The following is a 21,437-nucleotide window of genomic DNA, read 5'->3' on the forward strand; positions in this document are numbered from 1 at the left end:
TAAACCAAACGACGTCGTTTGTTAAACGAGCCAAGGCGAACTCGAGTATTGCTGAACTCGACTCGAACTTGAAAACTTTAAAAGTAAGCTCAACTCGACTCAAACTCACGAGCTAAAAATTATCAAGTTCAACTAGAACTCGAAATATAATATTGAAACTTGAACTCAAAAAGGCTAAAATTACCTATATTATTTATAGAAGTTAGTTGAGATGCTCTTCTATGTTTTTTAACCATGTGGGATTGTTTTGTTATCATATTTTTACTCTTTAGACTTTTGGGATGCTCTTCTATGTTTCTTAGCCATGTGAGATTGTTTTAAAAAAAAAATTAAACCAAACAATATCATTTTGTTATGATTTTTTAACCTAAATTTATTTTTTAATTATAGTTATATAATTATATTTATTATTTAATATGTTTTACCTTAAATATTATGTTGTAGTTAATTTGAATCATTTTGTTTCACTTGATTTTATGATTTTTAACTTATATATGTTGACTTAGTTTAAATATGACTTGTGATATAAAAAATTATTTTTTATTAAATATTTTTGGTATTTTTATTTAATTTTTTAAATAATTATGAAATCATCCGGTTCTTTTGACCGATCGGACCAGTTCGACCGGTTAAACCAATGAACTGGTAGCATAACTGATTCCCTAACCGATCCGGTTCTGAAAACGAGTTAGTGAGTGCATCAAGTGGGGCCTATGGCTCTACCCACTGCGTACTCGGTTTCTTTGCTCACCTCTCATTATTCCCTTAAATACATTTTAAAACTAATAAATATGGGTAAATTATGTGTTTAATACCTAAACAATTAATTTTAATCTATTTTAATATCTAAACTTTTACTTTAAAAAAAAAAAACCATACCTAATGTTTAATATTTTTTTCATTTTAATACCCCAACGTTGAAAACTTAACGGACATACTGACATAACATAACTCCAATGGGCAGACGAATAATCTAAATGGTAAACCACGAGAGAATGACGAGACTACCAATATAGTCCAATTTTAAGCTCATCGAACGACTAACAATAGAAATCGAAGGATGAAGAAGTCAAAGAATCCATCATTGATTTGGGGGAGATTGAGGTATTTTCCGAAAAGGTGCAGGTTAAAAAGTTTGGGCTTCATCGACCGACTAATGCGACGACCAATGACTGTAGACATGGTGGCCGACGAGCCTATCCGTTAGTATTTAACGGCGGGTACTAAAATGAAACAAAAATTAAATGTTAGGTATAGTTTTGGAAAAAATGAAAATTTAAGTACTAGAACAGACAAAAACTAATAATTTAGATACTAAACGTATAATATATCCATATATATATATAATGCTTCCAAAAAAAACTTATGTAGATAAAATTGGTATAGATTCTGAACTAACTTGCCAGATGCGAATCAATTTATCGAATATATCTTAAAATTAATAAAATTCTTTCTTCAGCTGGTCGAATATTATTCTAAACTGGCTTAGTCAACATGTCAACCAACCAATTTAAACATGTCATTCAAAAATAAAATAAAATACATTAAACATGTAATTTAATACATAACAATACTTCCTCCTACGCGGCAAAACTATTGTCATGCTTGTCCTCAAAACCATAGCACCCAGTTTGATCACTACTCAGAAAGTACACAAACTTTGCGGGAATGTATTCAAGTCCAGTTAGAACTTGACATATGACAGGGACATCCAAGCTTTTATAAAAGGTTTACAGGCAAAAGCTTAAGGAAAAGGCCAATCTAAGGCGTTATCAAGGAGCTAAAGAAGCTTGACTGGAATTGGTCCGAAATGAAATCGGAACAACTTAATTAACTCCCACTTATTTCCTTTACTGTCTTTCCCTTTCCCCGGTTCCTACTGAAATGAAAATGGAACTTATTTCCAAGCACTCAAAAACAGTTTTGGTTTCAATAGTTTGGGATGTCTAATCAGACCTGGTTGAGGGAAAAAGGAGAGATTCACCAAACGTATTCGAAACCAAATAAAATTCCGCTGAAAATAATACCTTTACGAGAAGACTCTTCCAAATAAAATCCCGCTGAAAATAAGCGCACCAAACCACTTGTTGGACACAAACCTGTTACAAGAGAAGGAAGAAAAAGAATGAGATGTAATGCACTCTGAAAGCTGAGTACAAATGGAAACAAATATTTAGGCGAAACCAAATCCCCGACTAGCAGGCGTTAAAAGAAGTTTGATCCTTGTGTAGGTTTTGTAATTTTCTCTATTTACATCCAAATGTACATAAACATTAGAATAAATATGCAAGGATAGCAACCAATTGAATTCTTAAACTTATCACGCACTTTCTATTGCAATCTGCACGGCATGTTAGATTAACGGTCCATATCTGCCAAGCCATTTGTCCAGATGCTGCTGAGAGAAACGCATAATATGACCACCCTGCTCAAACATAATTTACAAAAATTAGCAAACTAAAAGGTTATCACAAGCAAATTACATGTTAGCAAAATTTAAATACAAGGCAGGAAAATACCTATATCAGCATTGTATCCACTAAGAGCAAGACTACTTATGCATGCAATTCCAAACCCAGTTGTCCACTCCTTAGTTGTATCCCCAAACCTCAAGGCTGTAGATTTAACACCAACTTTAATATCATCCTCTTTATCCTGAATGAATAGAAAGCAGCGATAATATCCTATCATTTCATATTTCCAACAGACCTAGGGAAACAAAGCTTAAATCCACATAGAGGAAACCTCATAGAAGCTTTTTTTTTTGTGTGTGTGTGGAAGGGGCGGAAAAAAAAAGAACATCATAAACAGGGTTGATCTATTTTTGAAAAAATAAAATTTTCCTTTTCCATTTTTGGTCTTACAAACATATTTACAGATACTATGAAGTAATAGTTGCCATAAAAATTATCCTTCCAATTTATCTCATATGTATATATTCAATAAAAAGCTTGGTTCACAAAAAGGCCATTGTTAGCTCCATAAATCAACCCTGATCCCTGTAAAACCGTAACCATCAAAAGGATGTGCCTAAATTGTCATCACAAGCCTATTCCCCCTGTCTAGTTCATCCAACTAGAGTTAAAATATGTAAAGTGAGTAACTACTAACTACATATTCATTTATACAATATAAAAAATAAAAGATCAACTAAACAGATTCATACTAGCTATTCAGAATTAGCAATAACAGATCATTTTAAGCTAGGATATTAATCCAGTAAAACCAGTAAAGAAAGCACAAAGCACATATAGCTTTCAAGAGATAAAGTTGTACCTGATGTGCATATATCGTATCATACACAAGAGTCCAAAATACTCCAGAAAAGTACAGTGGGAGCGCAATGGCTGGATCTAGACTCCCTCTAATCGCCGACCAACCTAATAATGCTCCCCAATTGAAGGTCAGACCAAGATAGGCTTGAGGCTGAATTGACCAGATGAATGAAAGGTAAATAACTAAACAATCTGTGCATAAAAGAAGAAAAAATACATGCAAACATCATTACCCAAAATGTAAACCTCTTCATGAGAGGATAGGAGAAGACTAGAAACAAGGACGAAGCCCCTAATACACGGCTGCAATAAATGGTTAGGCAATATCAGCCATATAAATCAATATTTGTGTACCAACAAGCTAGATTGAATTCATCAAATTTTCAAGGGAAATGGAGAAAACATTAAAATTTAGATGATATGGAACAGAACTCCGGTGATTGAGTCCAGCCCAATATTATTACAATAGAAAATCTCACGTAAAACCATGGAAGTCCTTTGGTAAAGTTGCCTAAGTACAAATCACTTGAACGATTCCCAGATGCAACGGCAAGAGAAAGAACTCTAACCTATAATTATTAAGCTGAAGGAGAATTCCAAGACCCAAAAGCAGTTGAAACCCAAGAAAACAAATCCCTTGAAATGGTTTCAAAAGACCACTTGCAACTGGTCTTAGCTTTGTACGTTCCACCTGCGTGCAAAATGCTCCCATGATCAAATGACTGGAATAATGAAACAGCAAACGTCAAGAATCAGAAATGTGTATAAGTAGAGAATTAAGTGCACTTGTCTGATATTAGAATCCTTCAAATTCCTTGTATTCTTAATTATATATATATATTTTTTGATAGAACTTAATTATATATAATAAAATACTTTGATATATTATTGTTATAAGACAGCAAAAATACATGTGAAATTGCAAACAAAAAGGGTGAAGAAACCATTAAACATACCATAGTATCAATATCCCGATCAAGGAGGTCGTTGACGGTACAACCAGCACCTCTCAAAAGCAGAGCCCCGCAACCAAACAAAGCCATCATCTTAAAATCAGGAAGATGGCCTGGTGCCGATGCTAATGTAATTGACCTACGAAAATTTAAAAAGATGTTCACGCCAAAAGCAACAAAAATTCAAACAAATTCAAGAACCGAACAGCGCAACAATTAGAGAATGAAAGGAAGGAAGAAAAAGGAAGTCTTACCACATGCAAGGCCAAGCGAGCAACCAAGTTCCAATAGGCTTATCGAGGCGGGCAAGCTTAGCGTAAGGCTGAATTCCTCGGGGTAAATAAACGTCAATCCAAGAGGGAACCCCCGCAACATTCTTGTTATCGCTACTCCTATCCGGTTGATCACCTTTACCCGAGCTGTCGGCGACTCCAGAAGAGGTGGACATCCAACAAACTCCAGGTCTGAAATTCGAGAGGAACGACAGATTTTCCTTGGGTACTCTGAAATGATGACGCGAATCATCATGATCGGGAAACAACTGAGAAAGTCGAGAGAACGGAGTGCTGAAATGGAGACCGGTGGTCGCGGTTGAGGATGATTGCGATGAAGAAGACAGGATAGAGAGCGAGGAAGCAAGAGACGGCCTGAGGAGGGCGACCGAGGCGGAACGAGCCAGCCGAAACGACGCCATTTTTTTTGGTCTTCTTCACTGGTACACGGGTTTAGGTTTAGCGTATTGGAAGCTTCAAAAAGGCTTAATTCAATAATGAACCACTAAAGTATGGTATTTATTATCTTTCGCCCTCACATTATTGTTCTTCCCGTTCGTAAAGTTGTTAGCAAATTAAATTCGAAATATCTCTTGAGATTATTTGATCGATAAAGATCGATTAATATGACAGTTCATGCAGTTGATTAATGATCTAAAACATAAGTTAGTTTGAGGAAGTTTCTCGATCCTTAATTTTAATTATAGTTGAAATATCAAATAAGATATTATTTATTAATATTTTATATTACGTAATTCCATCTTAGTTCTTATTAACGAAAGAGTTAATTATATAATTGATGATTTATTTATGTTTTGTTCAATTTTTCTTATTGATTTTAAAAGTTATAATATACGATCACTTTGTTTTTTTATTTAGTTAAGGTATTATCACTTTCTTTTTTATTTAATTAAAATGTGGTCATCACGAGTTAATTATCGTTAATTGTTAATAGATTAGGTATGTGATATTTTGGAATATTACACATTTGGTCCTTTTTATTTACATAATATCACAAATTAGTCTTAATTTTAATAAATTAAAATAAATTTAAACCTCCAAATCGAATGATATCACATGTCATTGGTGCCATATGTCACCATTTGTTGGAGGACTAACTCTATTTTAATTTATTAAAAGTGTGACTAAATTGAGAGAATACGTAAATAACAGAGATCAAGTGTGTGATTATACTAAAATATTTAACTTCCGCGTCACCTAATTTGTTAATTGTTAACGAAAGTTAATTCGTTGTGACTACATTTTAATTAAATAAAAACGAAAGTGACAATATATTATGTTTTTTGAAATCGATGAGGAAAAACAGACAAAACACAAACATAAGTGATTAATCATTTAGTTAACCCTTAATTTCATAATAAAATCTAATGTAATCCTTGACCTTGAATTTGATAAGTTAGGGCAAATTGACCCTTCAAATTTTTAGGCCAAATTGTTTTCTAAATTGAATAAATTGGCTCATAAACTCTCGTTTTTTTTTAAATTGACCTTTGATTTTGAACTTTATAAGTATGGTCAAATTGATTCTATAACTTTCTTTTGATTAAATTTATCTCTGAATTTGATAAATTGTAATATAAATTTTATGAACCAATTTAATCAAAATTTTAAATTCGATGATTAATTTAATCAAATTTATTAAGGATCGTTTTTGTGTTTAAAGCCACGATAAAATCGTGATGCTTTTTACTCTCAAAACACACGAAACAGTGTGCACGAGTTAAATTAACTCAATGATTAAAAGGATGGTCGGTGTTCCTCGAGATTTCATGTTCAAGTACCAGAAACTATAAGAGTGTTGGCTTTCATTGTCAAATGATTAAGAGTCTTTAGAATACATGATATAATCACTCCAGATTAATATCCTCATGCCCATAGAATTGGCCAATCTCATGTCTCAAACTGTGTTTTCCAAGTTCCTACAGGGGCAAATCCGGAGGAACAACTAAAATTCTAAGCTTTTCACTAATAATAGTAATTAGGATAGGGATGGTAAAAATACTCAAATTTGACGGATTTTGATCTGACTCGACCCTATAAGGACATGTTCTTTTTAAAAAAAAAAATTCAAGGTTCAGGATGAAACGAGATATGGTTTAAGGTAAAAAATCACTGGCCCAACCCGAAATATATATAATATTTTTATTTTTATAATGTTAAAATATATTATTTAATTATTAAGATATAATAATTTTATCTCAAAATTTATATATATTTTTTTGATTTAGTCTTAATTTAAAACGATTCAATAAATTTAACTCTTCGTATCTAAATTTTTTATCGATTTTTTTTATTTTCTAATTTCCCATGTGACAACTGCATTATAAGAGTAATAAATGAAAACGGTATTCCTTTGAGTAATTCCCAAGTTTCATAAACAGCTAACTTAATGCCCAAGAAACTCCCATTCCTTCTTTCTGTCAAAATCTTCCCATTGCCTTCTTTGAACATAATAATTTAGTAATGCTTTAACTTTCAGCATCTGAAGCTGAATCTGATTGCAGGATTCGAGTTGCTCTTTCCAGCAACTGTGATTCTATTAACATTTGAGAGATCTATCAAGATATATAAAATGAATACAATGTCTTCAAAAAAAAAAACTTTATTCTCAGGTTAAACAATCAATGCATGCGAATTAGTTCATCTTCGTCGCATTCCCTGATTGCGATGTCGAGAAGTTCCCCGGATTTCGACGGTAGCACGTCGCAGCATTGCCGTCTCGGTGCCTGCATCTTGAGCATTACAACAGAAGATAGCATTAACAATTTAACACCACTGACAAAGGTCGTGATAAAGAAAATGTTGACACCAAGTGTAGGTACCTGGTTATAGTTGAGGTCTAGTTTCCTAGTGGAGACTCTGATTTCTTCAAGTTTCCTTGGTGAATTCATGTCCATTGTGCAATTTTCATAAGATTTCTTGTAAACACTCTTGATTCCATGCCTGGTTGAAGATACACTGTCGAAGAAGAAGATCGTGGGTCTCCGGCAAGGATCAGGGTGAAGTTCCCTGGTGTTGAAAGTGTAAACTCCGGCTAAGGGATTGCCGGCTTTCCACTGCCGGAATGTTTCCGGCACAGGAAGAACATCTGGTAAAAACATGTGCTTGCTGTATACTTGAACAGCATAGCCCCATGAAACCGAAATCGTCCACGAGTACCAACGATCGTAGCAGACTGTTTGCTGCAAAATTCTCTGAGAATCAACGTTTGCAGCATGAAAAAGATGTTCCAAGGCCTTGGTGTTTGTCATGTTGGGGAAGATCGGGTCTACATGATCCATGTGATGCAGTGAAACCAAGGGTGTCAATGGATGTGTAGCCAACAAGCCGAATGCATTGCCCCTAACATCAAACTGGTTTAAAACATAACAATTTGCAGACATCAGACATTTATGTTGTCTAGAGCTTGACTAAGAAAGTTCTGAATAGATATTACCTGATGAAAGCCTGGCTCGGTTGTTAAGCCAACGCCGAGCTCGACCAAGCAATAGTAGATCCTGGAATCACTTCCATAAAGATGAGGGTACCGTTCAATACAGGAATCAAACACTTTGGCCAAAACTTTAGCCAGTGGATAACTTACGGCAAAACCAGCACCACCAAACGCCATCCTAAAGCCGAAATCCTTGTTTTGCTGATAAATCTCCGAGCCAGCCCCGATGTAGTACCAGAGCCGGTGATCGTATTTGGACAGCGTTTTAGCTAGATTGTGCGGGAAGAAAACCGTGTCGTCGTCCCCAAAAACATACCATCGAACATTCGTATGATTAAGAGAAACAGTCTCCAGAACCACGCGTGCCACTCGGATCGCTGACCGTAGGCCGTTTCTGAAAGTGTAGCGAAACCGGGAAGTGTCCTCCGAGATGCACGTCGGAGGAAGATCAGTAGCGCTATCGTTTGTTGCATCGGACGGCACGGCCTCGAGGAACACGCATCCGCGCATCAGGCGAGGTTCCCACCATAGCCTGACGTACTCTTTACGGTTCGGCCATGATTTCTGGTTCGAAGCTATCCCGAAAACGATATGCTCCACGCCAGTCGATGCATAGGCGTCCGATGAAGATGAATACACGTTTAGAGGCGGTTTGGAGTTGTGGACTAGAAGTACTGACGCAATAAGATAGATGACACAAGCAGCTGATGAGACCAAAACCAAGTTTAGAAGATGGAAAGAAGATTGGGTCTTGGAAATCAACTTAAAACGCTGCATTTTCAATCTTGATGTACTCAAAGAAGAAGAAAGAAGAGTTTTCTGGTACAAAAGTTCGTTACCCTGGCACAACGTTACATATATATATATATATATATATATATATGTACAATGTCGTTTAGTAGCATAATCAACGGCGTATATGTGGAACATAAAGTAGACGTTTGACGTTAGTTTGTTTTGGCGAAACGAGGAAGAAGAAGGTAATTAAGCAACAAAAACATGGGTTAGGTCGCCAAAGACGTGACAAGTTCAACTTTGAATCCTTTTTGCTCTTGCTTTGTTTTGCAAATGGTGGGCTCGGTTAGAGATGGAACCAGAGATTGGTCCGGACGGCACTCCCTTTAAAACAAAATTATTATTTTTATATAATTTAAATATTTATTAGTTTATGGGTAATGAGACAAATAATTCCGACTATAATATATTGTTTTAATAAGTCACTCGATTATTAATAGATAAAAAAATAGTCTTTCGACTATAGATTATTATTTTGTTGAGTCTTTTAACTATTAAAAGTTACAAAAATACTCATCTATTCATTATGTTCCAAATTCGACTATTTATTTTTATTAATTTATTATTAATAATTTTTTTTAATCTTTAAAAAATTATAAATTCAATTTTTAACCTAAAATTTTATTTTTAAGCCACTTCAGTACTTCCCCAAATAACCATAGTTTTGTGTTGATGGACAAGTAGGGATTAATCTAGGTAGAGGAGAACAGATGGGCGGTCGTCTCATTTAAAATTTTAAAATTATTATATATTTTAGATTTTTTAATAATTTTTATTAAAAATTTATTTCCACTCTTTTAAAAATTTATAAGTATTCATCCCTAAAATTTTATAAATTTAAATTTATAATTTTAACATAAAATCATGAGTCTTGGACAAATGTTTGTTGGTTGGGACCCTTTCCATGGGTTAAGTAATGAAGTGAGAGCTACTTGTGCAGCAGGTCAAATGCTTGTTTTCGTGAAAAATGACTGATTTGGTTGACTTTCCAAGAAGCTAACCATGTGCTCAGAGAAGTTCAAGCCACCTGGAACGGATCTCACGTCACGGTTCCACAAGCTTATTTATTAACTGAATTTCAAGTCACTAAATTTTTAGGGATTGACAATATATTAATTTTATAAATATTTTTATAGTTCATAAAAAATTAGGGTTAACTACACAATTAATTACTTATCTCTCAGTTTTATTCATTTTTTGTCACTGATTTCAAAATACATAAGATATTTTAGTTTTATTCATTTTTTTGTCACTGATTTCAAAATACATAAGATATGGTTACTTACGTTTTTATTTAATTAATATATGATCACTTTCATTTTTATTTAATTTAGATGTGGTCACCCTGAGTTAATTTCTGTTAACATCAATTAAATATTTTTGATATAATCACACATTTTTGACCCTATTATTACATATTATCTCAATTTAGTCATACTTTTAATAAATTAAAATAAAGTTAATCATCTAATCTAATGATGCCACATGTCATGCCAGTAAGGTTGTTCAAAAATACCCTACTCGATTGAGCTGCCATGTCAACTCACTAACCCATTTAAAAAATGTCGGGTATTTATAATAAAAATAGTCGAATTTCCAGGTCGGGTACCTGACCAGGTTTCTAGGTCGAGCATGGGTCACAAAATGTTAGTTAACCGAGTACCCTCTGACCCGGTACCCTATTGATTATATATTTTCATTTTTATTTTATATTAAATTTTTATTCATAATCCTCAAATTATTTCACTCTAACATTCTGAAATCATAATTTCTTAAATTTTGACATCATAACGTTCTAAATTCTTAATTTCTTAAATTATTTCATATTGACGTTCTAAATTATTTTTTAAAATATTTGTTTTAATTTTAAAAACATTTTAATTTTATTTATATTTTTTATTTTAAATTTTAATAAATTTTATTTCAATTATGTAATTTGAATTTTGAACTTTATGTGTGGATTATATATATTATAGTCTTTTAAATTTTAGAATTATATATATATATATATATATTTAAAAATAATATAATTTAAAGAAAAAATAAAAAAGTATGAACCGGGTACCCGTGACCTGAATTATATGTAATATAATCTTCTATATATAACTTAAAATATTTTTATTAACTTATTAAATATATGTTACTATTAACTTAATTTAAAAATATTTTATTTTCATTTTCATTTAAAATATATAATTTATTTTTAATATATTAAAAGTACGACTAAATTGAGAGAATATGTAAATATCATGGACTAAATGTGTGAATATATCAAAATATTTAACTGTTGTTAACGGCTGTTAGCTTCAAGTGACCAAATCTTGTTTAAATAAAAACGTAAGTGATCATATCCTATGAATTTTGAAATCAGTGACTAAAAGAGTACAAAACTAAAAGATAAGTGACTAACCATATAATAAAGTATAAGAATAAAAATATAATAAAAACATAGGATTAATTATAATTTAAATTATAAATGTATAATACAAAAAAAAAATGTCTAAACTGTAATCAAAATTGACTTTCGTTGCCTAAAGAATTTTTTTGTTAAAAATAAATGTCTAATGTTTTATCCGTTACACTTTTAGGTTTATATCGTTAAAAATGGTTTAATGACACTTGTCACGTTTATATTTTTTATAAGTAAAATATTATTTAAAAATATTTTTTAAAAAATCTGAACGTGACACGTGTTACTTAACAAATTTTTTAACTGTAGACATCTAAAAGTGTATAAGAGAAAACATTAAACACCTACTTTTAACTAAAAAAAAAATTAGGCACCAAAAGTTAATTTTAAATATAGTTTAGACACTTATTTTTATAGTAAGTCAATCATAAAATATCATAACAAACAACAATAGAAATATGGACATCCCGAGAGGATTCTCATATAATTTAAATATTTTATTTATATTTTTATTAATAATTCATTTTCATTCCAAATCTCCTTAATATTTTATAAGTTTATCTATCCAATATAAAATTATATGTTGATCTCTATAGACGATAATAACATTTAAATTAAAATAACATTTAAATTAAACTCAATCGTTGTTTTTAGATATTATTGAAAGAATTAATAATATCGAAATTATATAAAAACATGTTGGGAAAATTAACTTTAAAAATCTGTTGAAGAAGTGATTGCCATAATCTTCTTTAGAAAAGGAATTACTCCATCCTAAAAATACTTGTTAATATAAAGTCTAAAATATAATTCTAAAAAACACGTAATTATTTAATGGGTTTAAGTTAATTGTACTCTAAAGTATTTGCCAATATAAGTACCTAATTAATAACTTTTGCTTTAGGTTTGGCTTATACCAAACTAGCGTTTGACCAAAAGTGTATTTAATTTGAAATAAAACAAAATCTTAAATTAAACTATAATAAATAGCATTATTAATTATTATTATTATTATTATTATTATTATTAATTACGATAACTTTATATTGGCATTACAAAGCTTGTGTACCAAAACTGATGGTTTACAAAACAAATAGTTTCAGTTTTTTGTACTAAACGCGTTAAGTTTTTAACGACGAAATATTAAAATGAAATGAAAATTAAACATTATATATAATTTTAAAAAATTGAAAATTTATATACTAAAATGTACCAAAATTAATAGTTTATGAGTTTACCGATAAACACAAGAGTAGGTTTAATAGATAATAAACTTGACTTACTTTCGATTGCTCGATGTAGAACTGTAAATGAGACGAGACAGATCGTAAACTATTCGAGATCAATTTTAATGGATTCAACTCGAGCTCAAACTCGATTTGAGTTCTTAACCAATCGAAATGAGCTACTTGATACTCGACTCGAAAAGCTCCCGAACAACTCAAAAATATAATATATTAAGATTTATTTAAAAAATAAATTATTAATAATATTAACATTTATGTGTTGAATTTAAAAAAATGCAATATAAGTTTTTTCATGGATTAAGGTTCAGATTCGAATTTGAGTTTGAGGATTCAATCGAGTTAAGTTTAAGATTTTTTTTTCATTTCGAGTTTTTACGAGCTTAAGTTCATGGTTTCAAATTCGAGTTGAGCTTAAAAATTTGAGGCTCGCGAGTATTTCGAGTTGAAACAAGCTCTATTTTAGACTATTTCGAGTCGAGTTAAGGACATTATTTATTGAATCTCTCGATTGTTAAAAGTTACAAAATTATCACCCAACTATTCCCATGTTCTAAACTTGTCATTTTCTGTTAAGAAATTGGTGGTCATATGGTTTAACATTAACCTGTTGATTGAGATATGATAAAATTTGATCATAAAACCATGTGTGTTGTATTTGTTGATCAACTCTTTATTTATTATGTCGTTGAGGTAGTTCTTGAAACATTATGTCGTTGAGCCAATGTTTGAAAGCAACTGTGGTGCAAGTAGATATTATTAAATTATGATTGTATAACATTATAGTCAGTATGTTAACATTTAACTTAGACGACCATTAATTTTTTAATGGGAAAAAGACGAGTTTGGAACATATGAATAGTCAGGTGACCATTTTGTAACTTTTAATAGTCGTAGGACTCAACAAAATAACACCCTATAATCATAAGACCGTTTTAAAACTTTTAATAATAAAGGTATTAAAAAATCATATAGTTGAGGGACTATTTGTGTATTTTACCCTTCTTTCATTAACCACACTTAAATGTTATTTTTCCAAAGAAAAGAAAAGAAAAAAAAGGCTTATTACCAAAATAAGTGTCCAAATTATATCATTTTTTAGGAATAGGTGCCTAAAATATTTTTTAATTAATCTCGACACCTAAAGTTACAAACGTTACCACTTTAGGTACCCGAACCGTCAACGGTGTTAATTTCCCAATTAAGTGACATGTATCACAATTTGATAATTTCAAAAATCTTATTTACAATTATAAATTATATATATATATATATAAAAAAAAAAGTTAGCTGACCCTTATTCCCATATGTAATGGGTAAGGGGGAGGTATGATAGTAGGCTGTCCCCAACGCCAAGTCGAGAGCAGCTTCCGTAAGAGACCTCCAAATTATGAAGAAAAAAAACATTTTGAATAATTCCTAAACTTTGAAAACTTTCATTTCAAACCCTAAACCTACACCGACCGTCACCTTTTGCACTCGATGAAGATCCACCCGACCTCATCTTCTCGATGATCAAAATTCATATGAAATCGTGATTGATCGGTGATCGATCGACGGCGAATCGACATTTTATACTTCATAAACCCTATGATGAAAGTCACGATCGCATTCGATTCTGACAACCAATCGACGACAACTATTGTGGCGTATGACTAGAAGGATGATAGGGACTATATCAAATACGATGGTCATTGTCAAAAAATGTGGCAGCGGGGGTTAAGTTTAGAATTTGGGGATTTAGGGATTTGAGATTTTTTTTATAATTAAAAGAAATTAATTTTTTTTATAAATATTATAATATTTTTAATATATATATTTTAAAAAATCGACAGATTGTGACATATGTCCCTTAACGGAAGAACTTAACGCCGTTGACGGCTTCAATACCTAAAATGATAACGTTTGTAACGTTAGACACTGAAATGAGTCAAAAAATACTTTAGGTACCTGTTCGTGAAAATCGATATAGTATGGGAACTTAATTTGGTATTAAGCCAAAAAAGTAGGAGGGGAAATCGAAACTCCTCTTTACCATCGATCGTTGACGCTAAAGAAGAAAGGCTTTACAGAGAGAAACTGTATCTTTGTGGGGTGGTTTAATCAATTAGCGAGGACCTGAGAGTCTCAAAGCTTCATCTCATACGCAAACAACAGGTTGTTTTTATCAAAGCGTCGTCTCAAAGCTTTGCTCGATTAACCGCCACGTCGTTTTATCAATTGAGCGGTTATGGCTGAGCCATCGTCGTCTTTATCGCCATCAATGGACGAGCTGATTCAGCTCGTCAAGCGCCTCGGAACCTATCTCGCCCTCAAGATGTCCAATCTCTCCTCGATCTCTCTCCAAAAGCTGGTTCCTTTTATTTCTCTCATAATTTCTCCTATCGTTTTTCTTTTTTCGGCGGATCTGAGGCTCCTCCTTGTGGTTGAAATGCAAAATTTTATTTATTTCCCCCTTATTGTTTAGTTATATCTCTGAGGCGTTAATTCGTGATTATAGCGGAATGTTGATTTGGTAATTGATGTTAATTTCTTCATGCTAAGGATTTTGGGTGGGAAATTAAACTTATTGCAGCTTCCAATTTCTAATATTTAAGATGAATTCTCTTACTGGTATGCTATACGATAAATTGTTACCGGAAATGGTGTTAATTCGTCTCATATGGTATTTTTTTACCTAATTGACTTTTGAGCTCGAGTGTGGAAATGCTATATTGAGGCAAAGAAACCTCAAACAAACCCTTGTATTAGCAATGATATGTATCAATGGTGGATGGATGGGTGAGTGGGCTGCTTAGCTATTAGGCATGTAGAGCTGCTCTCGCTCCATTTTCTTTTTCAACCTAGACAAAGATATTATGTTGTTTTGCATGTAACTGAAATGCTTCCAATATAATGTATTATTCTTACCACATCCTTACTGCGTCAGGATCCACGATCTGTTGGGGCCATTGTAGGGCTTGCTGTTGCATTTATCTTTACCTATAGGTTGATGAGATCACCTTTACCGCCTCCAAGAAGACAACCGAAACATCAAGCTCCTACAACTAGTAGCACTGCTATCAGTACCCAGTCAAATATAACATTGACGCCTTCTGGAGTTTCTTCATCGTCAGAGGATTTAAGAGCACAGAATGCTCTTGATGAGTTTTTCCAGCCAGTGAAGGTATGAATGATTGAATTCTCCTCTTTCTAGAACTGTTTGACATGCTTATCATTCTCAATTGGATTTTTTTTTGTTGCATTTCGTCTCTTTCCCCCTTCTTTTGCAGCCAACATTGGGGCAAATAGTTAGGCAGAAACTGAATGAAGGTAGAAAGGTAACTTGCATAAACTCCTTAATTCTGTAAGCAATGTTTTGTACTTATTTTATTTGTGTGTGTTGGTTTCTAGAAGTATAATTCTTAGTCATATTGATCATGCTCCTTTAGTAAGGACTAATAATCTATGCACACAAAAGCAGAAAAAAATTTTACTTGTTGAAATGAGATTCTTTAGGAAAGGATTTGTGCCCATTCTTCCTTGATGTGATTGTATGGGTCATTAGGGTGATGTTTGCAAGAAAGTTTTTTATTTATATGAGGCTTCTCGGCTTTCTCTTTCTTAGCATTGAGTTTATGGGAATCTTGTACTGTCAATTGGTTTAATGGCCCAATCACGATATTTGGTTTGTTTGTTGGATGCTTTATCAGAATAAATTGCTAATATAAATGCCAAAATATAATCTCTACTTCCAGCCAGCAGTATCAATCAATATTTTAACTGAATTATAAACTTAACCTTTAGAAATCTTCCTGCATCTTGAATGCGAACTCAAGTTGCATATGACATGGTTTAGTACTTCAGTTATTACTGGGGCCCATTACCTGATGCCATACTACTGCTAGTGGCTGGCTAGATGAATTGATTCTGGTCCTATTATTTGAGTCTATAATTTAGAATGCATGCACCGTTGGCAATAGTTATAACTTCTCATATAATACTACAAGTGACTTCAGCTCAAAATTTTCAGAAGCAAAGTAACCTCCAAGTTCTGTTAACATGCTTTTTATGCTTAATTATGACATACTTTTAAGTTTGAGGATGTGCTGGTATTTGCTGCTTAGGAAGCTTATAAGACCATTGGTCAGAAACCTTTTTTACTCTTCCTATGGCTTCATGTTTTGATGACTTGTGGGTGTAGGTAACATGTCGTTTACTTGGAGTGATCCTTGAGGAAAGCAGTCCAGAGGAGCTGCAGGTGCGGAATCTTTTCGGCAAGCTTTATTATTGCAATTAATATCTATAAGTAATTAATTTAATTGGTTTTATTCTGGATAGAAACAAGCAACTGTAAAGTCCTCTGTGTTGGATGTGCTATTGGAGATTACCAAATTTTGTGATCTTTATCTCATGGAGAGAGTTATTGATGATGAAAGCGAAGTGAGTTCAAACCTTGCTGTATGATGTTGTTTATACTTATTTTTTTAATGCTATAAACATATAGGGAAGAACTTGGAAACTGACAAGAACATATTAGGGAGAAAGCAAATTGGGCAAGGCAGATAGGACTTGGGAGAAAACCAGATAGAATAGAGGGAGAAAATCTCGAGGGCTAAAATCACTATACCTCAGATAATCAATTTTTAATGCCTGATTGAAACAAAACTAAATAGGTATTCAAAAAATGGATGTCCCTTGTTCCCATATGTAATGAGGTAAGGGGGAGGTAAGATAGTAGGCTGCCATCAACACCAGGTTGAGAGCAGCTTCCGTAGAAGACCTCTGAATTATGAAATGCCCTCCGTGGGACTTAATCCCACGACCTCAAGGTCAAGAACCTTGTGTTCTACCAACTGAGCTGGATGGTCATCTCTAAATAGGTATTCATAGCTATACCCAAAACCCTAACAACATGAAAAATACCATACATTACCTAAAATATTAAATAACCTTTATATTTGTAAAGATTACAATCAAACATGTAAAATATAAATTTGATCCTAATATAATACTGTTACTATTATATTTACAGCATTCCTCATTTATTACATGCAATTGTAGTATAGTTACTTCTTTATCTTGGTTTTACTTGTATCAAGCTACTAGCATATTCTTACATCATGTCTTTTCCCTTGAGACTAACATTATGAACTGCTTTTCTGCAGAAAAATGTTCTTCTGGCTTTGGAAAATGCAGGGATTTTCACTTCCGGGGGTTTGGTGAAGGACAAGGTAAACGTTGGCCGGTTGTGATTGTATGTAGTTTTTGTTTATATATCTCAAACCAAATTCATACTCCAGTCGGGAAAGTTCTGTCTGGACCATGAAAAATTGATATTCTATCTGGTTTTCCTTCTTATGTTTAATAATTACTTTGCCTGAAATGAATCTGCAGGTTCTCTTTTGTAGCACAGAGAATGGGAGGACATCTTTTGTTCGGCAACTAGAACCAGATTGGCATATCGACACAAATCCTGAAATAGTTTCTCAGTTAGCCGTATTATTCGATTAATTGCCATAATCTTCGAGATAGTTTTTTTTCCTCACCGCAGATCATAAAATGTTTTGAAATCTGATTCTGAAGCAATATTTTCGTCAAAATGCCTATGATTTGAGATATTCATTCATTTATTTATTTGCAGAGGTTCATCAAATACCTGCTCCACGTATCCCTGTCAAGCTGAATGGACTGCGGGTAAGGTCTTCAGTTCTCCATCCTTGGAACACTTCTTCGGATGCGTTTGACACACCAACTGGTAAAAGAAAGAGATGCAAATATGTTTTCAAGTTGTTGGTTACTCCCTTTTGGCATTCGTATGCTACCTTTTGAAGTTTAAATCTTGATATTTTTCTTTCTTTCGGCACCCCTTGTGCTGTTGTCAGCGTTTAGGTTAACTATAAGGGAGAAAATTTCTTTTGTTTTTCTTTTCAAAATTGTGAAATAGGAATGGCTCACTGTTTGAAGTTCCCGTTTTCGAACCGGAGAAACTCCGTCCAACAATTAATGTTTGTAGTTTACTTCTAAGAATATGCAATCATAATCACAAGAGAGTTTCTATGTTGCCTCTTCTGAGTTGGATGCTTTTCTCGCTTTGTTTCGCTATTTTTATATGTCGATTTAATAATATTTTTTAATTAAAATATATATTTTAATCATAAGGGTCAATTATACAATTGATCACTGAATTGTAGACTGTATAATGATTTTGTTATTTAACTTTAAAACACCTCAATCTAAGTATTTGATTTTAAATTAAAATTCAATTAAAATATTAAATCGTTTAATTCGGAACGATACTTTGATTTATCGGTATTTAAACACGTTTGCATGCATGGTCGAATCTAATCTTCGGCTTGTCCAGATGATCGATAGCTGTAGGCGATATGAACCCCAAGTGCTACAACCACCAAAACCGACACCCCTATATTCATCAGCGTCTGCCGATCTTCGTAATCGTCCGTGACAAATCTCTTTACGCTCTTCGTTATGGTTTCCATTCCTTTCATCTCCTTGGCTTTCCCCAGGAAGCTGCTTTCAACCTTCTTCGCCGGCTTCTTCTCTTCTACGGCAGCCGTAGAGGTAGACCCAGCAGTCTTCTCTTCGGCTTGCTTTTTGCTAGTTGCAATGGCGGCAGCAGCAGCTTTCTTCTGTGTTTCTTCTTGTCGCATTGATGGCTGCACCTTCGGAGGAGCATTTCCATTTTGCTGACGACCCATTTCCGTTGATGCTTTAGGCTGATCAGTTATGGCATTTCGAGTGGTTTGGGGAGGCAAAACTTGTTCGTCTCTTGCTTTGCAACACCGGAGGACGTCGTTGAAGCAGCCATGGGAGGTGTAGTTTCTTTACTGAAATTTGCACTTTGCACGGAACCTGTTTGAGTAATTGCCTGTTTAGGCATTGTGATGGTAAGGATACCATCTCTAAAAGATGCTTGAATTTTTTCTTCGGCACAATCTTGTGGAACAGGGAAGGCCTGGTTGAAACGTTGTCGTTTGTTCTTCTCAAGCGCTCGCTCTCCCTGCACTTTGATCGTTCGAGAGGAGTCCACATAGGTGACACTAATCTGCTCTTTGGGGAAACCTATAAACACACAAACATCACAAATAAATCCCACCAGGTAAATAACTAAACCCGAAGATTTTAACTCGTGAAATTGAGTTTTGGGATCATGATTTTTAATAGCAAACCTGGAAGGTGAATGATTAGAAAATTTGCTCCTTGATCTTCCTTTCGTTCAACTTGGAGTTGGAAATCCTCATAAGTATTAGCAGATACGTTGGGTCTTGATCTCTCAGCCATGGTTCTTAATATGTCTTGGTCACTATTTAGGGTTGAAATATGATTCATAGTACGTCAACTCTTTCGCATATTTATATGTTGCATGTTCATTGGCAGCATGATAAGAAATTTCTTGATGGCCAAACAATTCCTTCTCGATCGCTTAGGGTTTGCGCTGTTATGACGGCCGGGTGTTGTCTTGTCTCACGTATTACTTGTGTTACAAATAAAGTGCCTGTGTTATGTGCTTTGTTTGTCCTATGGTTTAATGCCAAGAATCCTGCATGCCCACTTTTGAGTACCTCTTGGAGACGTGATTCTTTGCTTTATTTTTTATGCAACTATTTGAAAATTTAAAAAGCTTTAATAACTTTGATGTGTGTGTTTTTAAACCCAATCACTGTTTTAATTTTGAAAAAAAAAATCAGTTGGCTAAAAAATTATTAAAAATAAGGTAAATTTCACATTTAGTACATAAACTATCGGTTTTGGTTTGTTTGAGGATCTAAACTTTTAATTTTTTTAAGACAATGCCTAACGTTTAGTTTTCATTTCATTTAGTACCCTGTCATTAGAAACTTAACACGTTTAGTACCTAAACTATCACTTTTGGTACGTTTTAATACCTAAACTTTAAAAAAAAATCAAAAATTAACGTTAAATTTTGAATCTGGTACTGAAATGAAACAAAAACTAAAGTTTTTAACGATGAGTACTAAAATGAAACAAAATTAAATTTTAGGTAGTTTTGAAAAAAATTGAAAGTTTAGGTACTAAAACGGATTAAAAATAATAGTTTAAATATTAAATACTTAATTTACCCTATATATATATATATTTAATTTTCTTCTAATTAGTTTTTATTTTTTAGGTGATTACTATAGGCATATGTTCAAATTTTTTCTTAACATATGGACAACAAACAATCTAAAAATATTCGAACTCAAGTCTTCTAGAAAAATCAATATTTACTTTTGCCAAACTTAGAAAAATTAATTATTTAATGGATACAATATATAAAAATATTTAGGTTATTAGAACGTTAGTGTTTGAAAATTGAGTGGCAAAATATTAGCCGTCATTGTGATTATTTGGAGAGAGAAAAAAGAATATGTATAACATCATAAAGTAAGAGTCAACGAGTTTTTTTTTAAAATAATCTTTTAATTATCTATGTAATGTTGAATTATGATAATTGTTATTTGAGTGTGTATTGTTTATACTTGTAATTATAAAGAAAGCTTTTAAATATTTTTATAAACCATAAATTATTAAATAAAAATAGATAAAAATATTTAACAAAATCTTAAAAGATCGATAAAATAAATAATAAATTCAACTAACTTCAAAATAATGAGGCTTATATCACAAATAAGTACTTGAAGTATAATCTCTTCTTCATTTAAGTGCCTAAAATATTTGTTGGTCAAAATAAATACTTAAAGTTATTTTTTTGGTCAAAATAGATACTTAAAGTATTTTATGTCAAAATAGGTACATAAACTATTTAAACCTTTTCATTTAAGTTTTAAAAAAATTGACACGTGACATTAATTAAAGAATATTTTAGGTACTTAGATGAAAAAATTAAATATTTTAAGTATCTATTTTGACCAAAAATATTTTTTAAGTATTCAAATGAAAAAGATTGTATACTTTAGGTACTTATTTGTTATAGAAGCCCAATAATAATCCATCACACACAAAATCAAAGAACAAATAAGAGAAGTGTTACTTAGCTTTAAAACCTACTTTTGCCATCCTTGTCAATGGC

General features: G+C 32.6%; 3 protein-coding genes and 1 pseudogene across 6 annotated transcripts; 1 reads left to right on the forward strand and 3 right to left on the reverse strand.

Annotated features, from left to right (window-relative positions):
* Window positions 1–1,522: 1,522 nt before the first annotated feature.
* Window positions 1,523–4,922, reverse strand: LOC120186656 (4-hydroxybenzoate polyprenyltransferase, mitochondrial-like). 3 transcript variants are annotated; one of them, XR_005522219.1, is made up of 10 exons: window positions 4,483–4,922; window positions 4,232–4,367; window positions 3,845–3,966; window positions 3,509–3,578; window positions 3,277–3,426; window positions 2,520–2,655; window positions 2,329–2,425; window positions 2,028–2,099; window positions 1,822–1,879; window positions 1,523–1,736 (listed from the first exon to the last, which is right to left on the reverse strand). XR_005522219.1 is itself a non-coding variant. In XM_039190534.1 (9 exons), exons 1-8 carry the CDS (start codon window positions 4,920–4,922, stop codon window positions 2,030–2,032), a joined length of 1,221 nt encoding a protein of 406 aa, XP_039046465.1. In that variant the 3' UTR covers window positions 1,523–1,879; window positions 2,028–2,029. The 3 variants fall into 3 exon arrangements, 2 of the variants coding, with proteins under 2 accessions (XP_039046465.1, XP_039046464.1); XM_039190534.1 differs by having other exon boundaries at window positions 1,523–1,879; XM_039190533.1 differs by having other exon boundaries at window positions 1,523–1,956.
* Window positions 4,923–6,890: 1,968 nt separating this feature from the next.
* On the reverse strand, window positions 6,891–8,759 carry LOC120186650. Its single transcript, XM_039190528.1, has 3 exons — window positions 7,958–8,759; window positions 7,344–7,874; window positions 6,891–7,253 (listed from the first exon to the last, which is right to left on the reverse strand). The coding sequence occupies exons 1-3, from the start codon at window positions 8,729–8,731 to the stop codon at window positions 7,143–7,145; spliced, it is 1,416 nt and encodes a 471-aa protein (XP_039046459.1). The 5' UTR covers window positions 8,732–8,759; the 3' UTR covers window positions 6,891–7,142.
* A 5,659-nt stretch (window positions 8,760–14,418) lies between these two features.
* LOC120186613 (peroxisome biogenesis protein 22-like) lies at window positions 14,419–18,154 on the forward strand. 2 transcript variants are annotated; one of them, XM_039190498.1, is made up of 8 exons: window positions 14,419–14,756; window positions 15,333–15,569; window positions 15,676–15,723; window positions 16,587–16,643; window positions 16,724–16,825; window positions 17,551–17,616; window positions 17,780–17,881; window positions 18,027–18,154. In XM_039190498.1, the coding sequence occupies exons 1-8, from the start codon at window positions 14,634–14,636 to the stop codon at window positions 18,066–18,068; spliced, it is 777 nt and encodes a 258-aa protein (XP_039046429.1). In that variant the 5' UTR covers window positions 14,419–14,633; the 3' UTR covers window positions 18,069–18,154. The 2 variants fall into 2 exon arrangements, with proteins under 2 accessions (XP_039046429.1, XP_039046430.1); XM_039190499.1 differs by lacking the exon at window positions 16,724–16,825.
* A 572-nt stretch (window positions 18,155–18,726) lies between these two features.
* On the reverse strand, window positions 18,727–19,710 carry LOC120186769 (annotated as a pseudogene).
* Window positions 19,711–21,437: the final 1,727 nt, after the last annotated feature.

This window comes from Hibiscus syriacus, unplaced genomic scaffold (genome assembly GCF_006381635.1).
Source record: "Hibiscus syriacus cultivar Baekdansim isolate YM2019G1 unplaced genomic scaffold, ASM638163v2 tig00113719_pilon, whole genome shotgun sequence".
Classification (NCBI taxonomy): Eukaryota; Viridiplantae; Streptophyta; class Magnoliopsida; order Malvales; family Malvaceae; genus Hibiscus; species Hibiscus syriacus.

What these genes read in the sequence shown, in the direction of transcription:
- LOC120186656 (XM_039190534.1), bottom strand. Translation starts at nt 4,922, where the DNA reads ATGGCGTCGTTTCGGCTGGCTCGTTCCGCCTCGGTCGCCCTCCTCAGG. An exon ending in ATCGGGATATTGATACTATG is followed by an intron (nt 3,967 to 4,231) that starts GTATGTTTAATG and finishes TTTTGCACGCAG; the next exon opens with GTGGAACGTACAAAGCTAAG. An exon ending in CGTGCAGATTGCAATAGAAA is followed by an intron (nt 2,100 to 2,328) that starts GTGCGTGATAAG and finishes CTCTTGTAACAG; the next exon opens with GTTTGTGTCCAACAAGTGGT.
- LOC120186650 (XM_039190528.1), bottom strand. Translation starts at nt 8,731, where the DNA reads ATGCAGCGTTTTAAGTTGATTTCCAAGACCCAATCTTCTTTCCATCTT. An exon ending in CCGAGCCAGGCTTTCATCAG is followed by an intron (nt 7,875 to 7,957) that starts GTAATATCTATT and finishes GTTTTAAACCAG; the next exon opens with TTTGATGTTAGGGGCAATGC. An exon ending in TAGACCTCAACTATAACCAG is followed by an intron (nt 7,254 to 7,343) that starts GTACCTACACTT and finishes GTAATGCTCAAG; the next exon opens with ATGCAGGCACCGAGACGGCA.
- LOC120186613 (XM_039190498.1), top strand. Translation starts at nt 14,634, where the DNA reads ATGGCTGAGCCATCGTCGTCTTTATCGCCATCAATGGACGAGCTGATT. An exon ending in AGTTTTTCCAGCCAGTGAAG is followed by an intron (nt 15,570 to 15,675) that starts GTATGAATGATT and finishes CTTCTTTTGCAG; the next exon opens with CCAACATTGGGGCAAATAGT. An exon ending in AAATAGTTTCTCAGTTAGCC is followed by an intron (nt 17,882 to 18,026) that starts GTATTATTCGAT and finishes ATTTATTTGCAG; the next exon opens with AGGTTCATCAAATACCTGCT.